Source organism: Candida albicans, chromosome 2 (genome assembly GCF_000182965.3).
Source record: "Candida albicans SC5314 chromosome 2, complete sequence".
NCBI classification, from domain to species: domain Eukaryota; kingdom Fungi; phylum Ascomycota; class Pichiomycetes; order Serinales; family Debaryomycetaceae; genus Candida; species Candida albicans.
In genome coordinates this window covers 345,386-372,936 of record NC_032090.1, presented here as the reverse complement: position 1 = coordinate 372,936, position 27,551 = coordinate 345,386, and the positions used below count along the sequence as shown (strand labels likewise).

The 27,551-nt window shown below is 29.8% G+C and overlaps 8 protein-coding genes and 1 pseudogene across 9 annotated transcripts; 7 read left to right on the top strand and 2 right to left on the bottom strand. All coding sequences in view use genetic code 12, as the record gives it.

Moving 5' to 3' along the window:
* Nucleotides 1–345: 345 nt before the first annotated feature.
* ROD1 (Rod1p) lies at nt 346–3,117 on the top strand (the record flags this gene model as incomplete). Its single annotated transcript, XM_717462.2, has 1 exon — nt 346–3,117. One exon carries the CDS (start codon nt 346–348, stop codon nt 3,115–3,117), a length of 2,772 nt encoding a protein of 923 aa, XP_722555.2.
* Nucleotides 3,118–5,417: 2,300 nt separating this feature from the next.
* Nucleotides 5,418–5,751, top strand: CAALFM_C201960CA (annotated as a pseudogene; the record flags this gene model as incomplete). The annotated part of the gene is made up of 1 exon: nt 5,418–5,751.
* Nucleotides 5,752–5,942: 191 nt separating this feature from the next.
* On the top strand, nt 5,943–7,916 carry AMN1 (Amn1p; the record flags this gene model as incomplete). The annotated part of the gene is made up of 1 exon (XM_717460.2): nt 5,943–7,916. One exon carries the CDS (start codon nt 5,943–5,945, stop codon nt 7,914–7,916), a length of 1,974 nt encoding a protein of 657 aa, XP_722553.2.
* A 3,145-nt stretch (nt 7,917–11,061) lies between these two features.
* Nucleotides 11,062–12,099, top strand: CAALFM_C201930CA (uncharacterized protein; the record flags this gene model as incomplete). The annotated part of the gene is made up of 1 exon (XM_717458.2): nt 11,062–12,099. The coding sequence occupies one exon, from the start codon at nt 11,062–11,064 to the stop codon at nt 12,097–12,099; it is 1,038 nt and encodes a 345-aa protein (XP_722551.2).
* Nucleotides 12,100–13,026: 927 nt separating this feature from the next.
* CAALFM_C201920CA (uncharacterized protein) lies at nt 13,027–15,585 on the top strand (the record flags this gene model as incomplete). The annotated part of the gene is made up of 1 exon (XM_717457.2): nt 13,027–15,585. The coding sequence occupies one exon, from the start codon at nt 13,027–13,029 to the stop codon at nt 15,583–15,585; it is 2,559 nt and encodes an 852-aa protein (XP_722550.2).
* A 512-nt stretch (nt 15,586–16,097) lies between these two features.
* CAALFM_C201910WA (uncharacterized protein) lies at nt 16,098–16,865 on the bottom strand (the record flags this gene model as incomplete). Its single annotated transcript, XM_717455.1, has 1 exon — nt 16,098–16,865. One exon carries the CDS (start codon nt 16,863–16,865, stop codon nt 16,098–16,100), a length of 768 nt encoding a protein of 255 aa, XP_722548.1.
* Nucleotides 16,866–17,178: 313 nt separating this feature from the next.
* On the top strand, nt 17,179–18,702 carry CAALFM_C201900CA (uncharacterized protein; the record flags this gene model as incomplete). Its single annotated transcript, XM_717454.2, has 1 exon — nt 17,179–18,702. One exon carries the CDS (start codon nt 17,179–17,181, stop codon nt 18,700–18,702), a length of 1,524 nt encoding a protein of 507 aa, XP_722547.2.
* Nucleotides 18,703–18,827: 125 nt separating this feature from the next.
* CTF1 (Ctf1p) lies at nt 18,828–22,262 on the bottom strand (the record flags this gene model as incomplete). The annotated part of the gene is made up of 1 exon (XM_717453.2): nt 18,828–22,262. The coding sequence occupies one exon, from the start codon at nt 22,260–22,262 to the stop codon at nt 18,828–18,830; it is 3,435 nt and encodes a 1,144-aa protein (XP_722546.2).
* A 4,117-nt stretch (nt 22,263–26,379) lies between these two features.
* On the top strand, nt 26,380–27,487 carry ZCF6 (Zcf6p; the record flags this gene model as incomplete). Its single annotated transcript, XM_717452.2, has 1 exon — nt 26,380–27,487. A coding segment is annotated over one exon (1,108 nt), but the record flags the coding sequence as incomplete, so codon positions are not given.
* Between the last annotated feature and the right edge of the window lie 64 nt (nt 27,488–27,551).

Below are 27,551 nucleotides of genomic sequence, written 5' to 3'. Positions count from 1 at the left end.
ACAACACGGTATATTATTATTATTATAAACTATTTCTTTCATTCAATAATAACTTATTCTTCTCCTTTTTTTGTTTTTTTACCAAATTTTACTTATTTATTCAAAATATTTGCTTCCTTCCTTACGATTGAGGAATCGACCTTTCAACAACAAATAGCAATTTTAAAAAAAAAAAGAGGATTACTTCCAATTACATCCAATTCTGTTTTTATCGTTTGAAAGAATACTAATTAAGTCTATTAGAACTTACAGTATCTCACATCATATCTAACATATTCATACATATATTTTTTTTTTTAATTTGTCGTTACCCCCCCCCCCCCCTTTTTCATTTACCACATCGAAATGGTGAAAAAACTGCAACAAAATACATCTAAATCAACATCATTATTTGAAATTAGATTGAAAAATCTTGATCATGATGTATTAGTATTGAAAGGAAATCCTCAAGAAGCAGCATCGGCTTTATTATCAGGAACTATAGTTATATCAGTAATTGAACCAATTTCAATTAAAAAAATTTCCCTTCGTTTATTTTCTACATTAAAATTAGATGGTGAAGTTACTGGTGGTGCTAGTGGTAGTTCTAGAATAATCAATTTTTCTAAAAAAACTTATGAATATATTTGGAATAGTCAAGAATTTTCTAATTATTTAAATAATCACAATAATAACCTTAGTCAATTGAGTTCAGGGACAAATTCACCAAATAATCGATCATCTACTTCATTATCATCACATAATAACAATCATCATGGGGCATTTTCTAAATTGACGAGAAATCATTCATCAACTTCATTATTGGGATTAAGATCAAAATCTTCATTAAGTCTTTCAGGATTAACTGGTGGTTCATCAACAAATTTAGTATCAGCATTCACATCAAGTAATACTAACAACAATAATAATAATAATAATAATAATAATAAATTAAATCATTCTTTATCATCTACTCAATTACATAGTGGTAGCATTGGTGGTAGCACTGGTAACATTGGTGGTAGCACTGGTAACATTGGTGGTAGTCATTTATTGGTACAAGGAAATTATGAAATTCCATTCAGTGTAATTTTACCTGGAGATTTACCTGAATCAATTGAAGGGCTACCTGGATGTTCTAATGTTTATCGATTAGAAGCAATTATTGATCGGGGGAAATTTCATAGTTCAATGATTGCTAAAAAAAGACTTCGAATCATTCGTACATTAACTTCTGATGCGGTTGAATTATCAGAAACCATAGCTGTTGATAATACTTGGCCCAATAAAGTAGAATATTCATTAAGTTGTCCAACAAAAGCTATTGCTATTGGTTCATCAACTCCTATAACAATGACTCTTGTCCCCTTATTGAAAGGTTTACAATTAGGTGATATTAAAATTGAATTGATTGAAATGTATTCATTTGTTGGGAGTTATCCACCAATGAAAACTGATGAAAGAATAATTGCCAAAAAGAAAATACCCAAACGAAAGAAAAATAACAATGGTGATGAAGAAGAAGAAGAAGAAGAAGTGGATATGTTTGATCAATGGCAAATCGATACAATTATTAATATTCCATCAAGCTTATCAAAATGTACTCAAGATGTTGATTTATCTACTAATGTTAGAGTTCGTCATAAATTGAAATTTAATATTGGATTAATTAATCCTGATGGTCATACTTCAGAATTAAGAGCAACTTTACCCATTCAATTATTTATTTCTCCATTTGTTACTGTTCGTGGTAATAATAATAATTCTAATACTGGTGAGGATAATAATGATAGAAATATTGATCCAAATGATGATGATATTTTATTTACTAGCGATTCCTATGATGCATTATCGGCATTAAATAATAATCAGAATGTTGACAATTCTGGGGCTGGTGGCGGAGATATTGGATCAAATAATAGTTCAATGACAAATTTAACGGGATTACTTGCTCCACCAATGTATGAAAGACATATTTATGATCGATTATGGTCAGATATTTCTCCTGTAGCTACTCCTTTAGCATCAGGTCCAGCAACTCCAAAAAGTGGAATCATTTTAGGTGGTGGAAGTGGTAGTGAACGATTTGGTAATGAATATGGTATGTCGCCATTGGATTCTCAAGTATTGACGGAAAATCTTCGACAATTAAGTTTACAACGACAAAAACAAGAACAATCGGATATTACTACTGTTGATGATGGACATGGTAGAGCAACTTTTAATTTAATGGATAATGATGATAATAATAGTATTCATAGTGGAACCACCGGGGGTGTTACTGGTGGCAATGGTGATTATTTTACCAGTAGCACTTCAAGAAGACCAATTTTACCTCGTTCTAATCAAAGTTTCCTTCAAGATCATATGGTGGCAATGTCACCACCAGTACATATATCTCGAGTTAATTCAGATATCAATTTAGGTAATAATAACAACAACAACAACAATGCCCCTTCCAATTTGAGTCCATTAGAATTATCACAAGTTCCATCATATGCTGAAGCAATGAATAGTGATCCACCAACAATTACTAATGAAGAATTATTTTCTCCAGCTTATGAACCACCATTACCTGGATCTCATATTAATTTACAAGAATTAAATAAAAATTTAACCAATCTTCAACAACAAAATAATAATAAAATTGGTCGTCATAATTCTCTTAAAAATTCAAATTCGTTCAAATTACAACGATCTTCATCGACTACTTCAAGAAATTCTTCACAAAATTCATCACCAATGCATTCAAGAACTGTATCAAGTAATAATTTATCATCATTATCAGGACATCACACTAATAATAGTCATCATCATCATCATCATTCTGGTGCAACTTCACCATCATCATCAATGACTAATTTACAAAGATTAACACCTGCCCATCTTGCTCGTTCAAGTAGTACTAATCAATCATTAAATATACCAACAACAACAACTAGTGGTGGTGGTGATGGCGGGGCAACATTTAGTTTATCAAGTTCACCAAATAGTACAACTGCATCTACTACACATCAAAGTGTTGGTAAATTATCTAATAGTGCTGCTGATCGAACTAATGGAGGGGCAACACCAATAAGAACAAGTTCTAGTTTGAGTTTACATAATTTACATTTTTTAAGTAAGAAAAAGAAATAGATAAAAGTAGAATATATAAATAGACTGAAGTATAATAAGGAGATTTTGTAATGCAATTATTGGCTTTAACCTTTCTCATATTTTTTAAGGGTCTTCTTTTCTCGCTGGCTTTATAGTTGCATGTATGATTTAAGTGACTGAACACACGGCAACGAAGCTATAGCTATACTATGCTTATAGGTTTATTATTAAGTTGTGTGAATAATCGTCAATAATATAATACGAAGTGGCTGGTTCGTTTAGGTCTTTAGTATGCGTGTGTGTGTGTCCGTTGAATTTACTTCTGTTTGTTGGCACGTGATTGATTTTCCCACAATTGTCAAACTATCAATAATTTCATACATGTCATATAAATATAAATATACATTCACAATAGATACATATATAATTGTCAAACGGCTAGTTGATTTTGTTGCTGGTCATTATTGGTTTTCATTGTCTTGTTACTTACAATTGAATTTGGTTCCATTTCTCATATTATTCGTAAATAATTAGCGGCAAAATAATACCGAAGACCCCACTATATTTGCAATTTAATCACCAAGGCAATATTCATGTGAAACAGAATATAAACTTATCATAATCATCAAAAAAAAAAAAACAAGCACTTGGTAACTCAAAATTTATCAAGCAAGCCCTTTGGTTTAATTTTAAGTTTGTTGTAAACTGTGGCTAATCTTTGTTATCAAGTTCCATTTTTGCTTCAAGTTTCATTCCAATATTTTAACCAGTAAACTAAATTAATAATCTAAATCATGATCTTTGATTTAATAAAATATCTTTGATAAGAAGAAATTAAGATTACAACGTTAATTATTTAAACAAATTAGGAAATTTTTTTTGAAATTGTTTACAATAAGTTTCAAAAAAATGTGTTTATGCCTCCTTCAGCCCCTGTCATTGGAAGATTTGATCCAGAGTAAGGGGAGAGCACTCATCCCTTACTCTTCCTCATATTTCTTCTTCTTCTTCTTCTTCTTCTTTTTCTTCTTCTTCACGTATTTGTCAAATCATTACTAGTCATAGAGAAATATTATTTCTTAATTCCGTCAAATAAGTCAAATAACAGGGTTCTGTTTTGTAATCAACAAAAAGAATCAAGCAATTTTCATGTAGAATCTAAAATACGAAATGTATAACGTTGTCATTGACGAGGACAACGACGACGCTATTTGAAGCCAGTAACGAAATAATTGAATGAAACCATACTTCGAAGAAAGAAAGAAATAGATAATTGCAAGCAAGTAAAAGAATTCATAGCCTGTTTCAACCCATTGTTGATTCTATCTATAGATATATATAGATAGACATGGATATTAAACAATAATTTGGTCTTATAGTATGTGCGTCCTGTATATAAACCCCAACCAGCGTTTAATTAGCCAGCCTTCTCTCTCTCTCTCTCTCACATCTATGATTGTTGCAGTTTTTTTAGTTCACACACGCACGATTTGAATTTTCCATTTCCATAATCATCATCATCATCATAATCAGTACATGTGAACTATTAATCATGAACTATTAATCAACAATTCATAACCAAATAAGCACTATCTATTTTTATCACCGAAACGGATATATATGATTTTATACATTTCTTATTTAATTTTTTTATATCTTTTCAGGTCAAATGTTATCAAAATGATGTATTATACACAGGGCTTTCCTTACGTACTCTTTTTTTTTTTTTGGGAGGCAGTTATATGCATAGATGTAAAGATCAACAATACTACATGAATAATCAAGAGGTTCCTATGGCAACCCAATACACAATAATCAAAGCTGGTTCTCTCTTTCCCGATAGTCCCCTCCTACTTCTCTCTCTTTTGTCCTTTCACCAAGTATTTTTTTTGCAATTTCATGCGAGAATGAATTGAATTGAGTAGGTATTTGTATATTACTGGTTGTTTCTTACTCTTTATCAACTATTAATAGTAGTAGGAAGATAAATTTTTTAAAATTAAATTATGCATAAATTATTTCTATTCTATTTTAATAAGTAAAATAATTTAAATCGTATATTTCTCAAATATTCAATTTTTGAGTAATCATATAATTTTGTCAATAGAAATTGAAGTTGTTCATTAACAGCATTGCTGGTTATTTTTCTAAATAAATCAACAATAAAGGAGTTTGCTTTGTTATTTTTAAAACAAAAAGGGTTCTTTCCTTTTATTGTTCTTTCAAGCCATCTTTTTAACAATTTAGTTCAATTCATAACCAAGAAGCCAAGTCAACTTTTATCAACATCATCATTTGACAAGCAACTTTCAAAATATTTAAAAAACTATTTATAATTAATGGGTTTTCCTCAACTTCATCTTTTTCCCCCTTTTTCCTTTAAACTTCTGTATCCCTTTTTCTTGCATATTTATCATAATCACATCTTCATCCAACAATTAACTCAAACTCAAACTCAAACCCCGTTCCCCTTCATCATCTCATCCCATTCAATTGTTTGGTTTGTTAATTTTCATTTTTTTTTTTTTTGGGTAATCAATCATCTACATCAACCATTAATACATATAATCCCCCCAACTCCTTCTCCTTTTTCTCACCCATAGTCAATCATTATACTTTTTTTGCATTTACATAATTTCTTTCATTTCAATTCCAATTTCCATTTCCAATTAATTAATTCTTTTCATTAAGGTTATTACTATATATTCAACTTGCCTTGCATAATCCATTTTCCTTTCCTTTCCTTCCATTTTGTCGCACAAATTGAACCAGCCACATCATTTTCATTTTTCATTTTTTTTTTTGCATTCATTATTATAGAGCATATATACTTAACACATCAACATCATTATTGTTTATAAATCATGAATTTTCATTCTACAAAACCATTATCCTATGATTCTAGTGATAATGAGATTTATAATCCCTTTTTAGTGAGTACAAATGAGGAAGGAAGAGTATCTCCAACCATTGATAAACAACAACAACCAGTTTTAAAACGAGCTAAATCTATTGTATCATCAAATTCATTATCAGCATTTTTCACTGATCTGAAAAGTAAGCAACAACAACAGCAACAACAAAGAGATAGAAAAAGAAATAAAGATAGAAGAAATAGACCTGGTCGATTAAGAAGATCTCATTCAACTAATAGTAATGATCAATTTATTATGAATACTGGAAGTTTCAAATTACCTGATCAAGATGAATTTCAATTCACTATGAATAATAATAGTGATAATGGTTTTTCTTCTTCTACCTCATCTTCAGATTTAGAAAGTGTACCTGATTTAACTGATGATAATATTGATGAATTAACCCCGGAAACAACTCCTATTAAACCAGTAGGTAATTTTTATTTCAATACATTATTTGATAATGAAGAAAACACTGATGGCTATTATTATAAATTGAATTCTCAAATCAAGATAAGAAATGAACTTCAACAACAACAGCAACAACAACAGCAACAAAGATTAACATCTTCTTCACCATCGATCTTTGAAATTCCGGAAATTGTTTATAAAATAATCAGTTATGTTGATGAACAAAATACAATTTTGCCACAAGAATCAACTCCAATTAGAAGAAATCCATTATCTTATAAGCATGCATTATTAATCCATGGTGATAAAAAATCCGCTCAATCTGCCCTTCAAAAAACCACCAATCAACAAAGTCAACAAAATCAACAACCTTCAAGTGTCATTTCATCATCACCATTATATAATTGTTTATTGGTGAATAAATTATTTTATAAAATCACTAGTGAAATCATATCAACAAAATTTTATTCCCATAATGAACAACAATTGAAAAAATTCATTGAAAATAAATCCCACCAACAACAAAATTCATCATCTCCTATTATCATTCAACCAAAAACATTTATATTACATAAATTATTTCAAACTAAACAAATCATTTTCGATCAATTAATTGAATTTATAAATTTTGATCAATTATCATGGTTTGAATTATATATGTGTCCGAAAATTTCATTAGATAAACCTCAATCTCAAACATTTATGAAAATATTCCAATCATGTTCAAATAATTTAACTAAATTAATTATCACCGGTTCAAAAACTATTGATGATGAATTTTTAATGAAATTGGGACAATTTAAATGTGGTGATAATTTACAAATTTTAGATTTACGTGCTTGTGAATTAATTACTGATTTTGGTATTTATCAATTAAGTTTATATTGTCGAAATTTAACTTTTATAAATTTTGGTCGTAAACCTATTAGTAATGGTAATGGTAATGGTGGTGGTAATGGTGGTAGTGGACGATATATTACTGATAATTCAATGATTAAATTGATTAATAATAATCGAAAATTACTGACTATAGGATTAGCAGGATGTCATATAACTGATAAATGTGTTTGGGAAATTGCCAATAAATTACCAAATATATCTCGATTATCATTAAATAATTGTCCTAAATTGACTAATTCTGGTATAAATCAAATATTCACCCTAACAAATACTCCCAACTCCAATTATTTTAAATGTCTTTCAGTTTTGGAATTAAGATTTAATCATCAATTGACTGATTTAACTTCAATTATAAAATTTAAACGACGACAAAAATTTCAATTTAATATTATATTATTATTAGAATTATGTGAATCATTAATGTTAAAATATCGTCAACAAGAATTTGAATTAGATAAATTGATTTCTTTAAAGATTTTCCAAGATATTTCTCATTGGGTTAATGATTATAATGATAATGATGGTGATTTACTGTATAATGAAATTAAACATTTGATAAATAACAACAACAACAACAACAGCAGCAACAACATTAGTACCAGAGGTTTTTAGTAATAATATTTGAATATAGAAATTGTATAATTATATATAAAGTGTGTGTGATGAAATGATAAACTTAATTATTTAAAATCCATGTAGAATAAATTATGGTTGTCAAAGGGGGGTATCACTTTTACTATGTGTCACGTGATTGGTTGCTACATTTTTTTTTTTTTTTTCGCAACCAACCAACCAACCAACCAACCAACTGTTTAACTGTTAACGGTTAATTCCTCAACTTTTTGGTTTATAGTTGAAAGAAAATCAATATCAAATATGTTTTAAATGATTAATCGGAACACATTAATTTATAAATTTCAAAGAATTAAAAAATATTGTTGTACTTTCTTTCACCCTTTCTCGTGTAATTTTGTTGTGTCTATTTTCCGAAGAAATTGTCAAGAATTCAATAGACGTCTCAACAAAACTAAGCATAAAACATTTTTAAAGATTTTATGAAACGCTTCTGTTATGACTACGACTAGTACTATTACTTTTAGTATAGGTATTAGATTTCCAAGATTAATTGTTTCATATGATTTGAATCTTGTTGTTTTTATTTGTTTATGTTTAGAGAAATCTGGTTGTACTAATGACAAAACAAAAGAGTATAAAATGCCCTCCTACTACTTCTACTACTACTTCTTGTTGTTGTTCTTGTTCGTGAAGACCTCTTATCTCCTTTTATATAAAGTAGACTTTCGTCGTCTAGAACTTTCATTCTGCGTGTCCAGATTATCAAGACACAAAACTCTTCTCCTCATATTGTCTGTTAGGTTAGGTCACATGACTAGGATTACTCCACAATTACTACTACTACTACTACTACTACTACTACTTTCAACAGATTCATTAAGTTTGACCCTTGGAATAGATCAGATCAATTACACGATATGACCTCCCGCCCCTCGGAAAAAAAAAAACACAGTATTTCTATTCTTTTGTTTTGTCTTTTTGTGACGATATTATAAAAGTAAACAACACTAAATGGTGACAAAAAGAATATTCAAATTGATAATTGTTTTGTGAGAATTTCACAACCAATCAGCAATACTAGTGCCACCGTTGTGGTAGTTGTAAATTTATTCTTTTTTTTTTTTTTGAACGGCAATTTTGCCAATAAGTAGAACAACTTAACACAGAGACAGAAATTGACAACCATTAACTGATGAACACTTTAGTAGAGATTGAAATGAGCAAATTTTGCAAAAACATACAGATAAAATTTTGATTTTTTAGATCATATCTCAAAATCAAGTTTCATGACTTTGGACTTGGATTTTAGCTTCCACTACTGTGACGTTTTTCTGTCATGAAGAGTAAAAGCCTCTAGAAAAGCATTATTGTGTGCGCTTAGGAAAAGCCTACATTACAAGGTTGTTGTTGGAGATGATGACGTGACCAAAAAATTATTCGGTCTAAGATCGGGGCCGAAAAAAGTGGTTCGGCAGGTAGAGATAAAATACATTTGTCGACTAAATTTTTGGGTCGACAGAGAGAGAGAGATGGCGTAATCAAATAAATTTGAAGGAGTGCAGTATGCGTGAATGACTGAGTGAGTCTAGACTTAGATCTTTTTAGTATCTGAGAGAAACAACAACCGTTGTCAAGAAGACCTAGTCAATTCATTAAAATGGGAGTAAAATTTAATCACCCATTTACTACTACTACTAATACTACTGCTACTCCCCCCTTTTTTACTACTTAATAGTTAATAATAATCATCGCATCATAACTCAGATTTTGTTGAGTAAGGACCAAAAAAAAAAATAAAAGATTATTTTCTTTTGGCTAAGAAAGAGTAAGAGATTTGTAATAAGCATGAGACATCCTCATAAATCTTCATTTGATACACACTCATACACTCACCTTAATTACCAGTTTCTAAATTTGAATTGAAATTCTCTTATTTCAGTTCAACAGCAAGATTCTTAATTCAATCTTTTCCTACCTACATGTTAGAGATAAAAGGTAAAAATCTTTTTAACGCACTGTTTTCTGTTTTTAATTTCAAAAAAGCTTAATAATAGAGGTGTCACTAGTAGTAGAAATGTGAATTCTTACACGTTAGAAACACAATAAACTACAAACACTACCAACACTACAACAACAACAACATCACATAGCTTTTACACGAAAAACTAAATTAAACCTGGTAGTAGAAGTAGTGTAGACGTGGCAAATACACCAAAAAAATTAAATAGAGCCAGTCAAGTCAAGTCAAGGTCGTGTAATTTCTTACATAAGGCAATTTCTTTGTTTCTTAATTGGGAAAGAAATTCTTTCATTTTTTTTTTTCGGTTATTTTGGTAATTTAACAATTGATGCATAAATACATAAAGATAATTGAAATAAAAAATATTAACCAATAAAATACTATTGAATAATAAGAAAGAGCTACTAATACCACACATACTACATATACGTACATTGAATAACGTAGATATTTTTTTTTTTTCCTTTACAAAGTTGTTTAATTAACTTAGTAAAGTGAAGTAGTTAATTGCTTTTTGTTGTGGGCAAAAAAAATTTTTCAAAATTATTGAACACATATACACGACCTTAAATTTCTGTTGTTGTTGTTGTTTCATAAATGACACAAAATTGATTTCATTCTCTCTTACTCTCACTCTCACTCTCACTTAAAATTCACACTTCACACTACCTGGCTTATATACACTACTGTCTTTTATACACTCTCACTTTCACTCTTAATTAAGACAATGAATAAACAATAAGGACTTGACCACTTGGTATCTAATATGTTTGGTACTGTCTCTGGTATGTTTTTAATTAATACTCTCTTTTCCCTCCCCCCCGTATTTTATATCCACACACTCTCTCTATATATATATATATATTGATTCTCTTTCTTTAATTTTTGAAAAATTTCAATACTATCTTTATATATATATATTTATATATTTATATATTTCCCTAGTTTGATCATTCATTAATCCACTTTCGTTGCTGTTTGTTTTTTTTTATAATTAAATTAAATTCCTTTCGTTCTCATCTTCCTCCCTCGCTGCTCAAATAGCAATTCAACTTGTATATTAATTACTACTTTCTCCCCACGAATCCACCAATATTTCAAACCCAACCCAACCCAACCCATACTACACATACCACATTCAATAATTGAATTTGATATTCAATGTATAAATCATTATCATCCACCACAACTAACAAACTCAAACATCAACCTTCTAAACTTGATTTAATTGATGATACAACTTTAACTTCTTTACCATTACCTCCACCTCCACCTTTAAGACGTCATCTTTCTCGTTCAAGGTCACCTACTTCTTCTTCACAAGGTTCAAAGTTATCTCACTCTAGTAGTATAAATAACTCTACCAGAATTAACAGTAATAATAGTAACAATAACAATTGTCAAACGAAAAATCTTGATGCTAATTATTCTTATGAAGATATTGATGTTGATGATATAGATGATAGTTGTGATAATGATAATGATGAAGAAGTAGAAGAAGAAATGATGCAAGAGGACTATATTGGAGGTGATGATTATGATTATGAATATGAATATACTTTTGATGAAGATAGTCAAGATCCAATAGTTTTAATTGAAGATTATTTTCAACCTCAAAATATCAAATTCGCCAATAATACAACCACCACTATAAATAATAATAATAATAATAATACCCTACTAAATCAACAAAAATTATTACGACAACAATCATTAGCAAATTTTAAACAAAGTTTATTACTAATACATAATCATCAGAATACCCTTAACAATATTAACCCCCTTAATGACGATTCTAATTTAATTTTAAAAATCAATCGTAAAGAAGATTTACAAGCTATATTTGGAGAAATTCCTGGTTCAAAATTACTTAAATATTGTGAATTTTGTGAAAAACCATTATATGAAATCTCATCAATTATAAATAACCACAACAACAACAACAATAATAATAGTCATAACCAAAAACATCAGCAACAACCTCAGTATCAACAACAATGTCATTATGAATTTATTTGTGGAGATTGTATTGAAAATTATGATCAATATTATAATCTGGAATTTGCTAATGTTATAATTGGTGGTGGTAGTGGTGGTGGTAATAATTGTGGTAATGAAATTGAAATTGAAAATAAAAATAAAAATAAATTATGGAAAATATTCCATTCAATTTCATATAAATATAAAATCATTGAATAAAATTAATGAATGAATGATTACATAGATAGATAGAGGGAGATGTATAAAATTTATATAGATGAATAAGAAATTAAGATTTTGTTTTAAGGTATAATCTACATTTATTGGGATCTTGATGAATTCAAACATACTAGGATAGGCCATCGAAATAAAATTAAATCAAAGTAGACTTAAATTGAAATAGAATAAGTTCGTAAATTGTTCACCTGTTGAATGTGTATGTGTTTTTGATTGCAAAAAAAAAAAACCGATTCTGGTAGTGTGCGAACAAACAATCAAGCAACAACTGGCACTGAAATAATTCTATTTTTGTTGGGTCGTTGGGGTCAGGGTTAGGTTGGCTCGTCGTTAATTCCAACCATATATCCTGTTCCCTCTTCCCCCACCCCTTTAAAATCCTATTTTCGTAGTAGATAAATCGATTCACCCTTACTACAATATACAGGCCCCTAAGCCATTTAGTAAAATAATATCATCTTCTCAATAGACACTTTTAATGTCTCTTGAGAGTGTTAAATTCACACAAGACTTTTAAGAATATCTTCAAATTTACATCAATAGTTATAATTTATTATGACCCCATCTTTTATACTATAATATATATCTAGAGAGAGAAAGATTATAGTCTGTTACTGTTTTGTTTCTTTTTGTCTTTATAAATTGTGTGGTTTTAACTCTGGTTGATTCTCTCCTACTTTTACACAAATCACCCAACAATGAACCTCAATGGTCACGTGACCAAGATAAAAATGTGAAAACAAAAAAAAGGCGATCTCCTTCAATTGCCGTTGCTTGCCCCYCCCCCCCCCCCAAAACTAAATATTATATTGAGCAAGACAATAATTATAATCATTTCAACTCATTATAAACAACAACCATCGTACTATTGTTAATACTTATAAATCACACATCTGTTACCATCCTTCCATGACAGAAAGAATACCATTATTTGAAGAAGATAAAGATTATATTGATGAAGATCATATTAGTGAATTTGCCAAGGCATTAGTATGGCAAGATGATTATGATTATGATGCCAATACTACTGCTACTACTGATATTACTACTACTCCAATAAATGATGAAGTGCCAGGTATTGTTAGTTCATTACCATCAACAAATGGCAATAACAAGAACAAGAACAAGGACATTAACGGTACAGTTAGTGATTCTTCACTGATTACAGATGAAGATATTATGAATTCATCATATTTTGATAAACCACATTCATCAACAAATTTGAAATCAAATAGCACCAAAAATGATGATGATGATGATGATGATGATGATGATCTAATATCAAGACCACAATCGGGAACCACTGATAATACTAGTACTACTAGTCTTTCATCTAAACGACCAGATTTAATCACATCTAAAAGTGATTGGTTCCCCATTGGAGGTAGTAGAAGTAGTAGTTCGCTGAAAAAGGGATCTTCCAATTATCATAAGAAAACAACCCCTACTTCATCCACTTCTACTAAATCAACGATAGAAATTTTGAAAAATGAATTTAGAAATAGTTCAACCTATACATTATTAAGATGGCCAATATTAATATTTGTATTCAGTTGGATTGGTATATTAGGAATATTTTATTTTATGATTAGAATTTATGTTGCTGTACTGGAATATTTATTTACTTGGAGAGGTGAAAGGAAACGATTAAGAAATAAATTACGAAATTCAAAAACTTATGAAGAATGGATTAATAATGCTTTAGAATTGGATAAATTTTTAAAATTAGATAAATGGCTGGAAAATCCCAAATTTTCTTATTATGATTATAAAACTATTAAATTAACCATTTTAAAATTACAAAAATTACGACATCAAGGAAAATTAATTGAATTGATGGTGATTTTACAAGGTTGTTTAAAAAAAAATTTTGCTGGAATTGAAAATCGTCAATTATATTCTCATAGATATTATGGTACGAAAAATTTAGTTGAAGAATATTATCAAGAAGTTGTCAAATGTCTTGAATTGATAAATCAAGACAATAACAATGGTGATGACAATGATGATGATGATAATGATAATGAGAAAATTGATATTGAAAAAAAATGGAAATTTTTCAAAATTGTTCTGAAAAATTATGGTAAATCAGCTTTATGTCTTAGTGGAGGTGCATGTTTTGCTTATACTCATTTTGGTATTGCTAAAGCATTACTTGATCAAAATTTATTACCACAAATTATATCGGGGACTTCGGGTGGTGGATTAATTGCGGCATTATTATGTACTAGAACTAATGAAGAATTGAAAAAATTATTAGTACCTCAATTAGCTAGAAAAATCACTGCATGTGAAGATCCTTGGTATATATGGATCCCGAGATTTTTAAAAACTGGAGCAAGATTTGATGCTATTGATTGGGCTCGAAAATCAAATTTTTTCACTCATGGTTCAACTACTTTTGAAGAAGCATTTCAAAGAACTGGTAGAAAATTAAATATTTCTACTATACCAGCTGATCCTCATTCTCCAGTTATATTATGTAATGATATTACATCACCTCATTGTATTATTTGGTCAACATTATTAGCATCACTGGCGGTTCCTGGGATATTAAACCCGGTAGTATTAATGATGAAAAATCCTATAAATGGAAAAGTTATTCCATTTTCTTTAGGTAGTAAATGGCGTGATGGATCATTAAGAACAGATATCCCCATTGAAGCATTAAATACTTATTATAATGTTAATTTCACCATTGTTTCTCAAGTTAATCCTCATATTTCATTATTTTTCTTTGCACCAAAGGGAACCGTTGGTAGACCCGTCACTTCATCCACAAGGAAAACTCGATCAAAACAACAATATGCATCATTTAGAGGAGGATTTATTGCTACAGCATTAGAACAATTATTAAGATTAGAAATTAAAAAATGGTTACAAATTATTAAATCATTAGATTTATTACCTCATTTTTTACAACAAGATTGGCTGAATATTTGGTTACAAAATTTTACTGGTACTATAACCATTTGGCCCAAAAATAAATTAAGTGATTTTTGGTATATATTGAGTGATCCAACAGAATTTAGAATGAAAGAAATTATTGAAAAGGGAGAAAAATGTATGTTTCCAAGATTATTATTTATAAAACATCGAGCATCAATTGAAAATGTTATTGAAAAGGGGAAAAAATTGACATTAACAAAATATAAACAATTAAAAAGTGGGGGAGTTGATTGTGATGAAGATGTCGATGTCGATGTCGATATCGATGATGAGGAAGAAGAAGGAGAATCTGGGGGTGTTGTTAGTGATTATGATGCTCAATCATTTCAAAAAGTTGTTGGATGGAGTAATGAAGATAAGAAATTATTAGATGAACTTGATAATGAAGATGAGGAGGAGGATGAAGAAGAAGAAGAGGTTGATGTTGATGATGATGATGATGATGATGACGATTCATTGAGTGATAGTTTTGAAATAACTACTGAACATTTAAAACAAAGACGTAACACCATATTTTAGAATTTTTTGTCAACCTAAACTTAGGTATTGTTATATAGATCTATTAAAAGACAATGTTTACAATTTTTCCAAAAATAAAAAAAAAAAACTGGCAATATATTAGTGTTTTCTATATCCATCTATGAATGGGGAGCCATGGGGTTTTGATCTAATTCATAAACTGGCAATTATGTTCTTATTATAATTGGAAAGTATTAGTATTACCAACCTAGGATGATAGGTTGTATATCTTTCTTTAAGTCAATTTCAAGCACAATAACAATGCAGAATTCAAATAAAAGAACCTTAGTGAATGATAATTGATACTGACTGTTGTTGTTGTTGTTGTTGTTGTAGATGTGTCAGTAGCAAACAATGAGTTGTAAACCAAGAAGATACGCTAGGTATGTCCCCATCATTTAATAGCCTGTGCATCATGTATTGTATGTCTCTCGTACTTCAAAAAAACACACAGATATCTGGTTTATGATAATAATCGCTAGTCCATTTTTCCTGTAACAATTATCAAACATTTACTCTAACCATTGTGATGATTCTAATGATTCTTGTTCTGATTGTTTTCTTTTCCATAATTTTGTCATTTTAGCATTAAATTTATTAACATCTTTAATAATACCATCATTATCATTACTAATTTGTTCTATCATTGTATCAATATATAATTGTAATAATTTAAATGATTCTGTTTCTAACTTATATTTTTCAGATTGTTTATTAAATGGACTTAATATCCATTGTCTCATGATTTCTCCACTTGGATTATTATTTGGTTTTGGTCCAATTCCGATTCCAAGTAAATATATTGCCTCACCAGTAGCATTACTACTATTACCATCGATCATGGAGAGTTTTAAATTTTTTAAACCATTATGGGATTCATTATTATTAGATTTTTTTTTAAATTGCTTTAATTTAATCGTACCTAAATTATTTTCAAAATCATCATATAATATAATCACACTAACTATTTGATCGTGGTGGTCTTGGTCTTGGTCTTGGTCTTGTTCCTTTATAAATGATCTATATTCTTTTGATAATTTGAATTTATTCCATGCTTTAGAAGATTCATTCATATATGTATTGGATTTAATATAAATTATATTATTAAAAGAATCAACTGATAATGAATATGATGAATAATTACTCAATTGTTTAATTGAAGTGGTTGATGATGATTCCATTAATCGTTTTAACATGAAATGACCAACTGAATGACGAGTTATAGGACCAGGATTACCAATTGAAAAAAATATTATAGGTGGGTGATCTGAATAACTCATAGTGTAATAAGTATAAGTATAAACATAAATAGTGTTTAATGATGATTGATGATTATTTGCAATCAAAAAAATTATAAAAGAGTCATTTGTAAAATGAACAACAACAACAACAACAACAATCTGATAGTGTGTGGGCGTGTATTTTTGTCCAAAAAAAAAAGGTACAACTTGAACAACACAACACACACTTTGATCAACGATTATGTTTCTTCAAAAACTTATTCAAACAAAGAACGACGATTAATTTTGGGGTTTTTTGTTTTTTTTTTTGGATTAGAACAATTAGAGTAAACTACCACTTTATAAGTCAAATATGACTAGTAACAATGATGATAATGTTAATTTAGAAAAACTTAATATATCTGATGAAATTATTAATGATTATGATAACGGATCACAAGAACAATTGGATGTATTAGAAGCATATCAAACGGATGAAGACAAACAAGAACAAGAACAAAAAGAAAAAGAAAAAGATGTCGAACTAGATAATCCAGACCTTGAAGAGGAGGTTGGTATCACTATGAATGATGATGAAGGTGATCATAAATTAAACAATCAAAAAATCGATGATGAAATCAATAAAGAAGACGAAAAGGATGTAAAAGCTAGTGACGATTATGATGATGACGATGACGATGACGATTTTGATGATTTCAATGAAGCTAGTTTTCAACATGCACCAACAATTGGTTCCACAAACCAAGAGAATGGTCACGACGACAATGATGATGATGATGATGATGATGATGATGATGATGATGATGAATTTGGTGATTTTGATGATTTCCAAGTATCTCAACCATCACCAACACAACAACAACAACAAAAACAACAATCTCAAACCCAATCCCAATCAATATCAATTGATAAAGTTAATTTTCCAACTACTATTTTCAATTCACCCAAAGAATTTTCACAACGATTAACAACTACTCTTGATGAAATATTCCCAACATCAACACCAATACTAGAGGACAACAACAACAAGAATCAAATCACTACTTCTATACAATTATTAAATGAACGATCACAAGAAATTTATAAACAGTTATCTACATTACCTTATTTACAACCAACAAATTGGATAAAACTGAATATTCGTCATAATTTACTTATAAAATTAGGTATACCGATAAATCTTGATGAATTGAATGATACAAATACCATCTCAGCCAATCCTAACAACAAAAACATTGTAACTAGTGAAACTCAAAATGATCTTAAAATACCAGGATATAACTTTGGTAGTGGTGGTGGTGGTGGTAGTGGTGGTGGTTTTGTTTCTGTTTCTGGAAGACAAAGAAAATCATCAATTTCTATAAATGATATAAATTGGAATGAATTGAATTTAATTTCTGAAATACCTAAATTTGAATCATTAAATATTGATGATAATTTGAAAAATTCATTGATTAATTCAACTTTAGATAAATTAAATCAATTTGAATTAGATAATTTATATCATAATCTGACCACCACCACAACAACAACAATATCTGTCACCACCGCCGCCGAAGGTGATGGCAGCAGCAACAACAACAACAACAACAACAAAAGCAATAGTAGTAGTAATGATAGTGGTAGTACTATTGGTGGTGGTCATGCCAATAGTCAATGGATTGATGAAAAATTAAATAAATTGACATCGAATTATAATGAATTATTAACATTAAGTAGTATTTGGATTAATCAAATTGATCAATTACATGAAGAATTTGAAATTTATGAAAATGTTATACAAAGTTTTATTGGTTATAATCAAAAATTACGTCGTGAAGAAATATTTGAAAATTTAAAAAAATTAAAGAAAAAGAAAGGCAAGGCAACTAAGTAATGAATTAGTAAATATATATTAGATTAAATTAACCATTTGTATAAGATAAATAAATAAAATAAATAAGTTATATATATATATACAATCTTTGAATTTTTTTTGCTTTGGGATTCCTTTTTTTTTTATCAATTCATCATATGAAATAATGAATGAATATCTTCATTCATATCAATACCTGATTGTAAATTCAAATAATTAAATGCACTATCGATAAAATTAGTTTGGAAACCTGGTGTATGTGGATCACGATTATTATTATCACCATTAATATGTTGATGTTGACCATTACCAATAACATCATTATGGAATTGTTGGTGTTGTTCCTGTTGTGATGGTGCCACACTATCTCTCATGGTCATTTCTTGATTCATTGATCCATAAATATTACTACCAATCCCATTATCATTATGATCTTCATAATTTGGAGTTGGCGATTGGGCTCTTGTTGGAGGTATACTAAAATTAGGAAATAATTGTGTTGGTTCAAAATTATCAATAAAATCTTGTTTATTAGTTAAATTATCGGTAACCATCGATATTTCAGGAAATGATTTAATTGATGATGTTGGTGATGTATCAGTAGTTGGTTTATCACTAGCATCACTGGTTTCACCTTGTGCTGCACGTTTCATTGGTAATTTATATTGTTTCACCAATTCTTCAATTTGTGGTGGTTTGGAGGAATTATTATGCTGTTGTTGAGTATTGATGTTGCTATTGTTATTATTATTATTATTATATGATTGTTGTGAACCATTATATCCAAAATCTTGTTGTTGATAATGCAGTTGTTGCTGCAGTTGTTGTTGTTGTTGTTGTTGTTGTTGTTGTTGTTGTTGTTGTTGTTGTTGTTCTTGAAGTTGTCTTAATGTATGAGATATATTAGCTGGTGAGGTTTGATAATCTTGATAAACATTACCTCCAGGTGATATACCTGATGTTGTTGAATTTGAACCGGGTGAAAAAATATTCTTTCTATAATTATCTGGTCCATATCCTTGTTGTGGTGGTTGTGGTTGTGGTTGTGATTGTGATTGTGATTGTTTTGTTTGTGGTAACGGCAATTGTGATGGAACTTGTTGTTGCTGTTGTTGCAGTGCTCGTGATGGTCGTTGTTGTGGTTGTTGTGGAGGTTCTTGATAAGTAGTCACTTCTGGTGTAGATTTCACTCTTCCATAACTATCTGATGCTAATGGACTGGTTGAAGAATTTCTCATTTTTTCCTGGGCCATAATTTCTTTATAATCAGCAACTTTAGAACTACTTTCAATAAGTTTAGATCGTTTCAATTTATCATTAGCATATTTATCAAATAATTTCAATAATACTCCAGCAATGGGCCAAGATTTTTGTAATTCTTTCAATACTGCACGTGATACATATAACGAGTCAGTTGCCGTTGATGCAATAACCGCATTTGTTGAATCAACATGATAAATCAACATTATCAATGCACTAAAGGCAATATAAATAAACATAACTGGGACATATTGTAATAAATCACGATCCAATAAAATTTTTGATATAATAGAAATCATTCTCGCCGATTGGAAAGAAATCCCCCAACTAGGATATTTATAATTGTTAGGATTAGTCGACGATGATCTTGCCATACGAACCAAATTTGATCGATGAATTAAATATAATCGATTATAATATTGAGCATTCAATAAACATGCATAAAAATTTTGTGTCAGATTATCAGCTAATGAAAAGGATAATTGTGGTGGTAAATTAGTAAACCAAATCCCCATTAACATATCACAATGTTCAATAATAGAAAAGGCATTTCTTCTTTTCATTGATTCGGATTTAACACTATATTGATGTTTGATAATAATACCCGTGATTTCAGCAAGTTTGACTAAATGAATAAAATATAATGCTTGAGTTTCATCTACAGTATAAGGATCATTGATACCTAATTCTGGATCAGTTTCATCAAAATCGTCAATGGTTAACATTGGTACATCACAATCATTTAAATCAATAACAACGGGTCTTCCAAAGGCAATGGAAACATTACGATCTTTTTCAAATAAACACCACCAAATTCTTCGCCAAATTTTCTTCTCGGAAACAGTTAAATTTTGTGATTTACTGACATCACGTTGAAATCCAAATCCTTGAGCTAATCCCACAGCTACTCTTGTCCAATAAAAGGAATTTTTTGTAACATCTTCAGGTCCATCCCAATAACTACCAATTAAAATTAATGTTTGAATGATTGATATAGGATCACTTTCATAATTAGTTTCATATAATGTCTTTGCACGACGGAAAAAAGTTATACTAGCCAAATCATTAGTACCACGAGAATCTAACAACAAAGGATTTTTTGAAACTCGACATCCTAATAATAATACTGCGTGTAAAACCATAAGACTAGGATTATCATTAGGATCATGGAATTTTTTCATAAATAATGAGCGATTAATTACTGGCATTAATGGATGAACATGTTCAAAATATGCATTGATTAAATCAAGTGATAATTCCTTGTTTGGTAATAAAAATGCTCCTCTAATTTTCAAAATTTCCAATTCTACTGAATCTAATGTAACATCCATAGTATCAAAAATATCGGTAGTTAATTCAACATGATTTTCTCCAGCACGTTGAGGTACAACCCCAATTGAAGACAGACCTAAAAATGTTAATGAGGTTTTAGCTTTAGAATCAAGTAATTCCTTTTTATGCATCAGAGGACGATTTTTATAAGTCGAAGTTAATGATGGTGGTACACTTATTTGAGAAATGTTTAAAATAGGTTCATTTGCTGATGTTGAAGTGGTGGAAGTGTTGGAAGTGTTTATGGCTGATTTAGATAAAGATGATAATGCAGAAGCGGCAGTAGTGATGGGAGCACTAGTGTTGTTGTTGTTGTTGTTGTTGTTGTTGGTTGCCGTACCGGTAGTTGTAGTCGTAGTCGTTGTCGAGGAGATATTCGATGAATTCTCCAGTACGGGTAGTGTCCCATTGTCTCGTGTATTAGTGGAGGTGGAAGATTTTTTATTTGTGTAATTTTTTTCTTTTGTATTTGATTTGGTTGCAGTTGCCGCTGTTGCTGTTTTACCAGTACTGTTGCCATTGGAGGTGTTGCCATTGGCGGTGGTGGTGGTAGTGGTAGTAGTAGTTGGTGTTTTTGAATTGGCAGCAGTCTTTTGCTTTTTAGCTTTTGATTCACCTGATTGATTACCTCTTTTTTTAACTTCTGGAAGTATACAATCACAACCAAATGTAATACAATTTGTACAAGGTATATGAATTTCTGCATCACATCGAACTTTCCGTGATCGACAAACTGTACAAGCACGAGAACCTCTAGGACGTTTATATTTGATAGTAAATGCCTTTGGTTTATCTTTTTTATTAGTAGTGGTCGAAGAAGATTTGCCAGTTGTTGTTGATTCTGATGGATTCAGTTTGTCGTCATTGTTGTTATTGTTATTGTTTATTTTTGTGGGGGTGTCAGTGGAAACTTTAACATCGGAGTCAACCTTCTCGGAGATAATATTTTGATGATCTTTTTCCAGTTTAATTTTAGTTTGATCAGTCATGATTGAAGTGGAGGGGGGGAAAAAATAAATGAAAAGGATATATAGTATTGATATATAGTATTGAAATTGTAGATCAAATAAATGAAATGAAAATAGATTTAAAGAAAGAAAAAGAAAAAGGGAATAATGAAGAATGAAGAATGAAGTTGAAATAAATGTTGGCAAATAAATTGTTTTTCTTTTTCTTTTTCTTATTCTCTTTTTACTTTCTTATCCTTTGTCTTGTGTATGTGTGTTGGTTATTAGTAGTTGGGATTTGAGTTTTGAATTTAGTGTACTAATTTGATAATAATGATTATTTAATATCACTTTGGGAAAATTAATAATAATAATAATAATATCGGACTGAATTTGAATTCAAATAATTATCCGTTAAAATGTATTGTTTTGTAACGGTTATTTTTGTAATAGTTTTATACTCTAATATTGAAGATGGACGGATAATGGATGGAATAACTAATTGATATACAACTTTAATGATATTGAAAACGGAAAAATGGGAGGATGATGATGAGAAGGAGGATGGGGGACGTGTGGGTACTTGTAAGAAAAGTTATTGATCTCAATAGTAGAATCAAAATATAACCAGAATAGAAATAGAAATAGAAATAGAAATAGAAAGAAAGTGAAAGTGAAAAGGAAGAAAGGGTGGAAATTTTTTATTTTCCGTTGAAGATTTTTTTTTTCAATTCAATTCAATTCAATTCAATCAACAAATTTTGATTTTTTAGTTTGAATTAAAAGAATTAATTTGTGTAATAATTTATATATTAATTTTAAGTATGGAGGTAGGGGAGAGGAGGGGAGAGGCTTAAACTGTTAATCAATTAATAGCAATTATGTTTATCACCATTATATATTTCTCGATGGATTTGTTTTAGTATCTATAAGAATAGATTGTATAGAGATGAAAAGATTGAGTAGATTATTTGATAATGAGTTTTTGATGCGGGGGGGAAGGGGAGAGAGAAAGGGAGGTGGATAACAACAAAGAGACAAGAAAAAACAAAGGAGGAAGAGGAGGAAGAGGAGGAGGGGGGAGAAGAAGCATCTCTCTCTGCTTTTTCTTCTCGGTCTTGTCCCTCCTGACTCGATCTCTTAAGTCCCTTTTATGTCTATCGACCGCCTCATCTTTTACTGTCAGCTAGCCCTGCACCAAACAATAGTAGAGTAATATGGTAGCAACAAACAAAAGACAATAGAAAATAGACAATAGACAATAGACAATAGAAAAATTGAAATAAAAGAACATTCTAGGGCGATGACGGTGGTGGTAGCAAGATAAGTAGACCCAATCACAAAAATGGGGCCCTGCCTACCTACCACCAACGTAAACACAAAATGGTTCCAAAATTTAATACTAATACTAATACTAATATTAGATTAGGACGGCACGACTAAAAAAGAAAAGAGGGGAAATAGAAGACAAAACAAGAAAGAATCAATGAACACTTTGTCAAATAATTTGCTACTTGTTGTTTTAAATTGAGCGATTTCTAACGCCGATCTTTCAATTCAATAATTTTTGTCTTACTCAAGTCAAACGATTAATGTAGTCAATTGGTACATGTAATGTTTTATGGGTAACTAATAACTGTTCTCACCCAACAACGACAACAACCATCAATTAGTGACGTAATATAAAAGAGTATGAATAATATTATTATCTATGTGGTGGTGGGAGAGAATCACACAATTCAAACAATAAATTTAGGGCAAATAAATAAAGAAGCAATCAAAGTCAATATGTTATTGTTGTGGTTGTGCTTGAATTGATTTCAATTGTTTAGTTATATTGACTATGTGTCATTGTGAATTGTCTCAGCCACCCCCCTCTTTCTCGAACAAGACACTCTCACTCATACACACAACTCATTCTGTGTGTCTCTTTGTTTTTTCCCATTCACCTCCGCTCCCAAATACAATGGACTACATTTTGCTCTTCTTTTTTTTTTTTTTCCACGGATATTTAAAAGACCTTGAATATATATATATATATTAGTAGTTATGATTAAACCCCTCCTTTTGATTCATTCATATCTTAAACCGTTGTCTCAGTTTAACTGATCTTATCCAAGTTAATAAAGGTGAAAAAAAAAAAATCTTAGCGTGTTATCCCAATGGTAGCACCGATTTTGTGCTACTACTCAATGCACACTGTTATTTTTTTATTTAAACTTTTTCAAATATATTTGTGTGGTTCAGTTATGAAGAAGAAGAAGAAGTATTCAAATAACTTATTTCTTTGTTAATTAAACTATGTTCAATGGGCTTAGGAAAGTATGGAGTTTGGCAATTTTCAGCGTAATTTATTTATATATAACGACGTCATCAACAAGCAACAACAACAACAACAACCACCATTTTTTTATCCTTTTTACTTTCCTTTTTCTTTCCGAGATATTACAACCAATACTAGAATAAAAGGTTATTTTATCAAAGACGGGTTTATAAAATGATTGTATGGTTTTACCAAGGATAAAAAACTAAATCCGAATTTCAATTGTTAATCAAATAAAATAGGTTAGGAGTTAAGAAAACTGTCAGGAGTTTAGTTAGTTAGTCAAAAAAGCGTTTCAATGTATCTTTCTTTTAAGGTTTATATGGATGATAATGATTATTATTCTTCTTTTTACAAACAATCCATATCTACACATTTGTGGATATATTTGAAGCGTTTTTGATGAGAGAGTGGAGTTAAGAGAGAGTAGTTAGCTCCGGTTTGTCATGACCCCTACTACCACCAATATCAACACTTTGATCTAATTTTGCTTAACTCTTTCTCATGATTTTATTGTTACATTATATGGTTATGGAATTGAGAAAGCTTTTTTGGTCTACGTATTAGTTGAGTTTTGTCATTGACACTTTTCTATTGTTCAGCAAGTCCATTCTGTTTAGTTTCTATCAAATAATAATCACACTCAATGGTAATTAGAATAAGACAACACAATATGAATTCAATCGAATAACTCTTAACTAATTCTGCTATAAATTTGTAATAATTTTTGTGTCAAAAAATTGAAATTTTGTTTTTTTCTATTTAACCGAGGATGTAAATTTTTTTTATCCTCTTCTCTTAAGCTACTTTACTTCTTCTACAGTATACAAACAATATCTTCAATTTTAAAAGTAAACAAAACAAATAACAATAACAATAACAATAACAATATTGACAAGATCTAATGGTAACGTTTATGCTCTAAGTTTAGCTATGGTGTATTTTTACCCTTTTGAGGAATAGGATACATTCTTGGTGTTGTTGCTGCAGATGCAAAAAGTAGAAGTAGAAGAAGCAGAAACACAGGAGGATATGTGCATATTAATTTATGCGGAGAAAGGCATTAATTAGCGATATCTTCAATTAATTCTATGTTTTTCTTCTTTCTTTGATCTTACATATTTTGTAATTATTAAAGATTCAAATCAAGAATTATATAGATCTGTATAATGTTGTTGTATTTAAGAAATTTTGTTGTAGAAATTTAAAACTATTACTGGAGGAGGTTGCTATTACTTGATTTTTAAAAAAGTTGATTGCTATTTCCATTCATTACAATTCACACACACACTTTCTCTCTTTCTATTTCTCTCTCTCATTTTCTTCTATTTCCATTTTTAAAATTTTACCTCTTACTAATTAAACATGAAATTAGTATTTAGTTTACTAATCAGTAACATTACTAATTCAACTGCAACAACAACAATAACACCACCACCACCACCACCGATAGCAACTCAACTCAACTGAATTCAATTTTTAACTTAACTTTATTCTGCTTTCAAAAGAGTATATTACAAATCTGTCTCCATTTAATTACATATATCCGGATATACAATTAAATAAAGAAAAAGAGAAAAATCTCCAAATTGTTGTTTCACTTTCTTTTTTCTATTTTCTTTAATTTCCACTTTACATTTTTACAACAACCCAACCAACCAACCAACAATTAAGTGTTTTGAGTCTTCAGGAAATACTTTTAATTCATACATACACACTTGTATATCATTCACAACCCCCCCCCCTCGTAAATCATCCTTATCCTTATCATCCTCAACCTCATTCATCAAGTTTATATTTTTATTTTTCTTTTTTGGTTCGTAATTACTAAAAAAAATGAGTCAAGATCAAACCCCACCTGTTAAACGACCAAAAGGACGACCAAGAATATTACCCATACCAAAACGTACAAAAGTTTCACGAGCTTGTGATTTATGTAAACGTCATAAACGTAAATGTAATGGGGATAATCCTTGTCTGTATTGTCAAGAAAAATCTTTACAATGTACTTATTTAAAATTAGATGGAAGATCAAAAAAATCAAAAATTCAATCCCATAATAATAATAATGGTGATCTGGAATCTGTTGTTGTTGCTAAAGAAATTGAACCTGAACTTCCATCTTTACCTAATACTCCAAATTCAAGTTATAGTGGATCTGGATCATTAGAGACACAAAGCCACAATGGCAACAACAACAATAGCAGCAGTAGCAGCAGCAGCAGCAGTAACACTGTCAATGTCAACAATGACTCTAGTGGTTTTGAAAATATTACTAATGGAAACCCAAGAGGCTCTAGTCTTACTGCTGATTCTTCTAACAATAATAGTTTTCCGAATAATACTAATAATAATAAACCCCAAACTGTTGATGGTGAAGAAAAAGATTCAATAGCAAAAACATCACTAGGAATGATTTGTCAAAGTTTACAAACGGCATTATCAAATGATGATAATAGTAATGTTATATCATTTTTCAAAAAAAAACAAGACCAAGAAGCAAGACAAGAACGATTATCAAATTTAGATGGTCAACATACAAGAATTTTAACTAGTGAAACTGGAGTATTAAGATTTTTCGGTGAAAGTAGTGCATTATCTTTAATTAGTGAATGTCGAGCGTTATTTTATGAAGTTTTAGGTCCTTCTACTTTTACTAATGATCCAGCACAAAATTTCATTCACGATGAACTGATTAGTTTTGAAAGAAATACTACTCCAGATGGTATTAATGGTGATGGTGATGGGAAACAAATAACAACAACAAGTAATTCAGGTGTTGCGGTACAATTACCATTAAAAAAAGATGCATTAATTATGATTGAATTATTTAAATCAAATATTAATGATACATTTTATGTTTTCAATATGAAATATTTCATAGAAAATATTGTTGATAAAGTTTATAATAATCCTATAATTGCCAATTCAAAACAATTATGTTTATTWAAWTTTTGTTTTCGCCATTGGAAGTTTATTTATTGAATATTCATCAGACACTAATAACA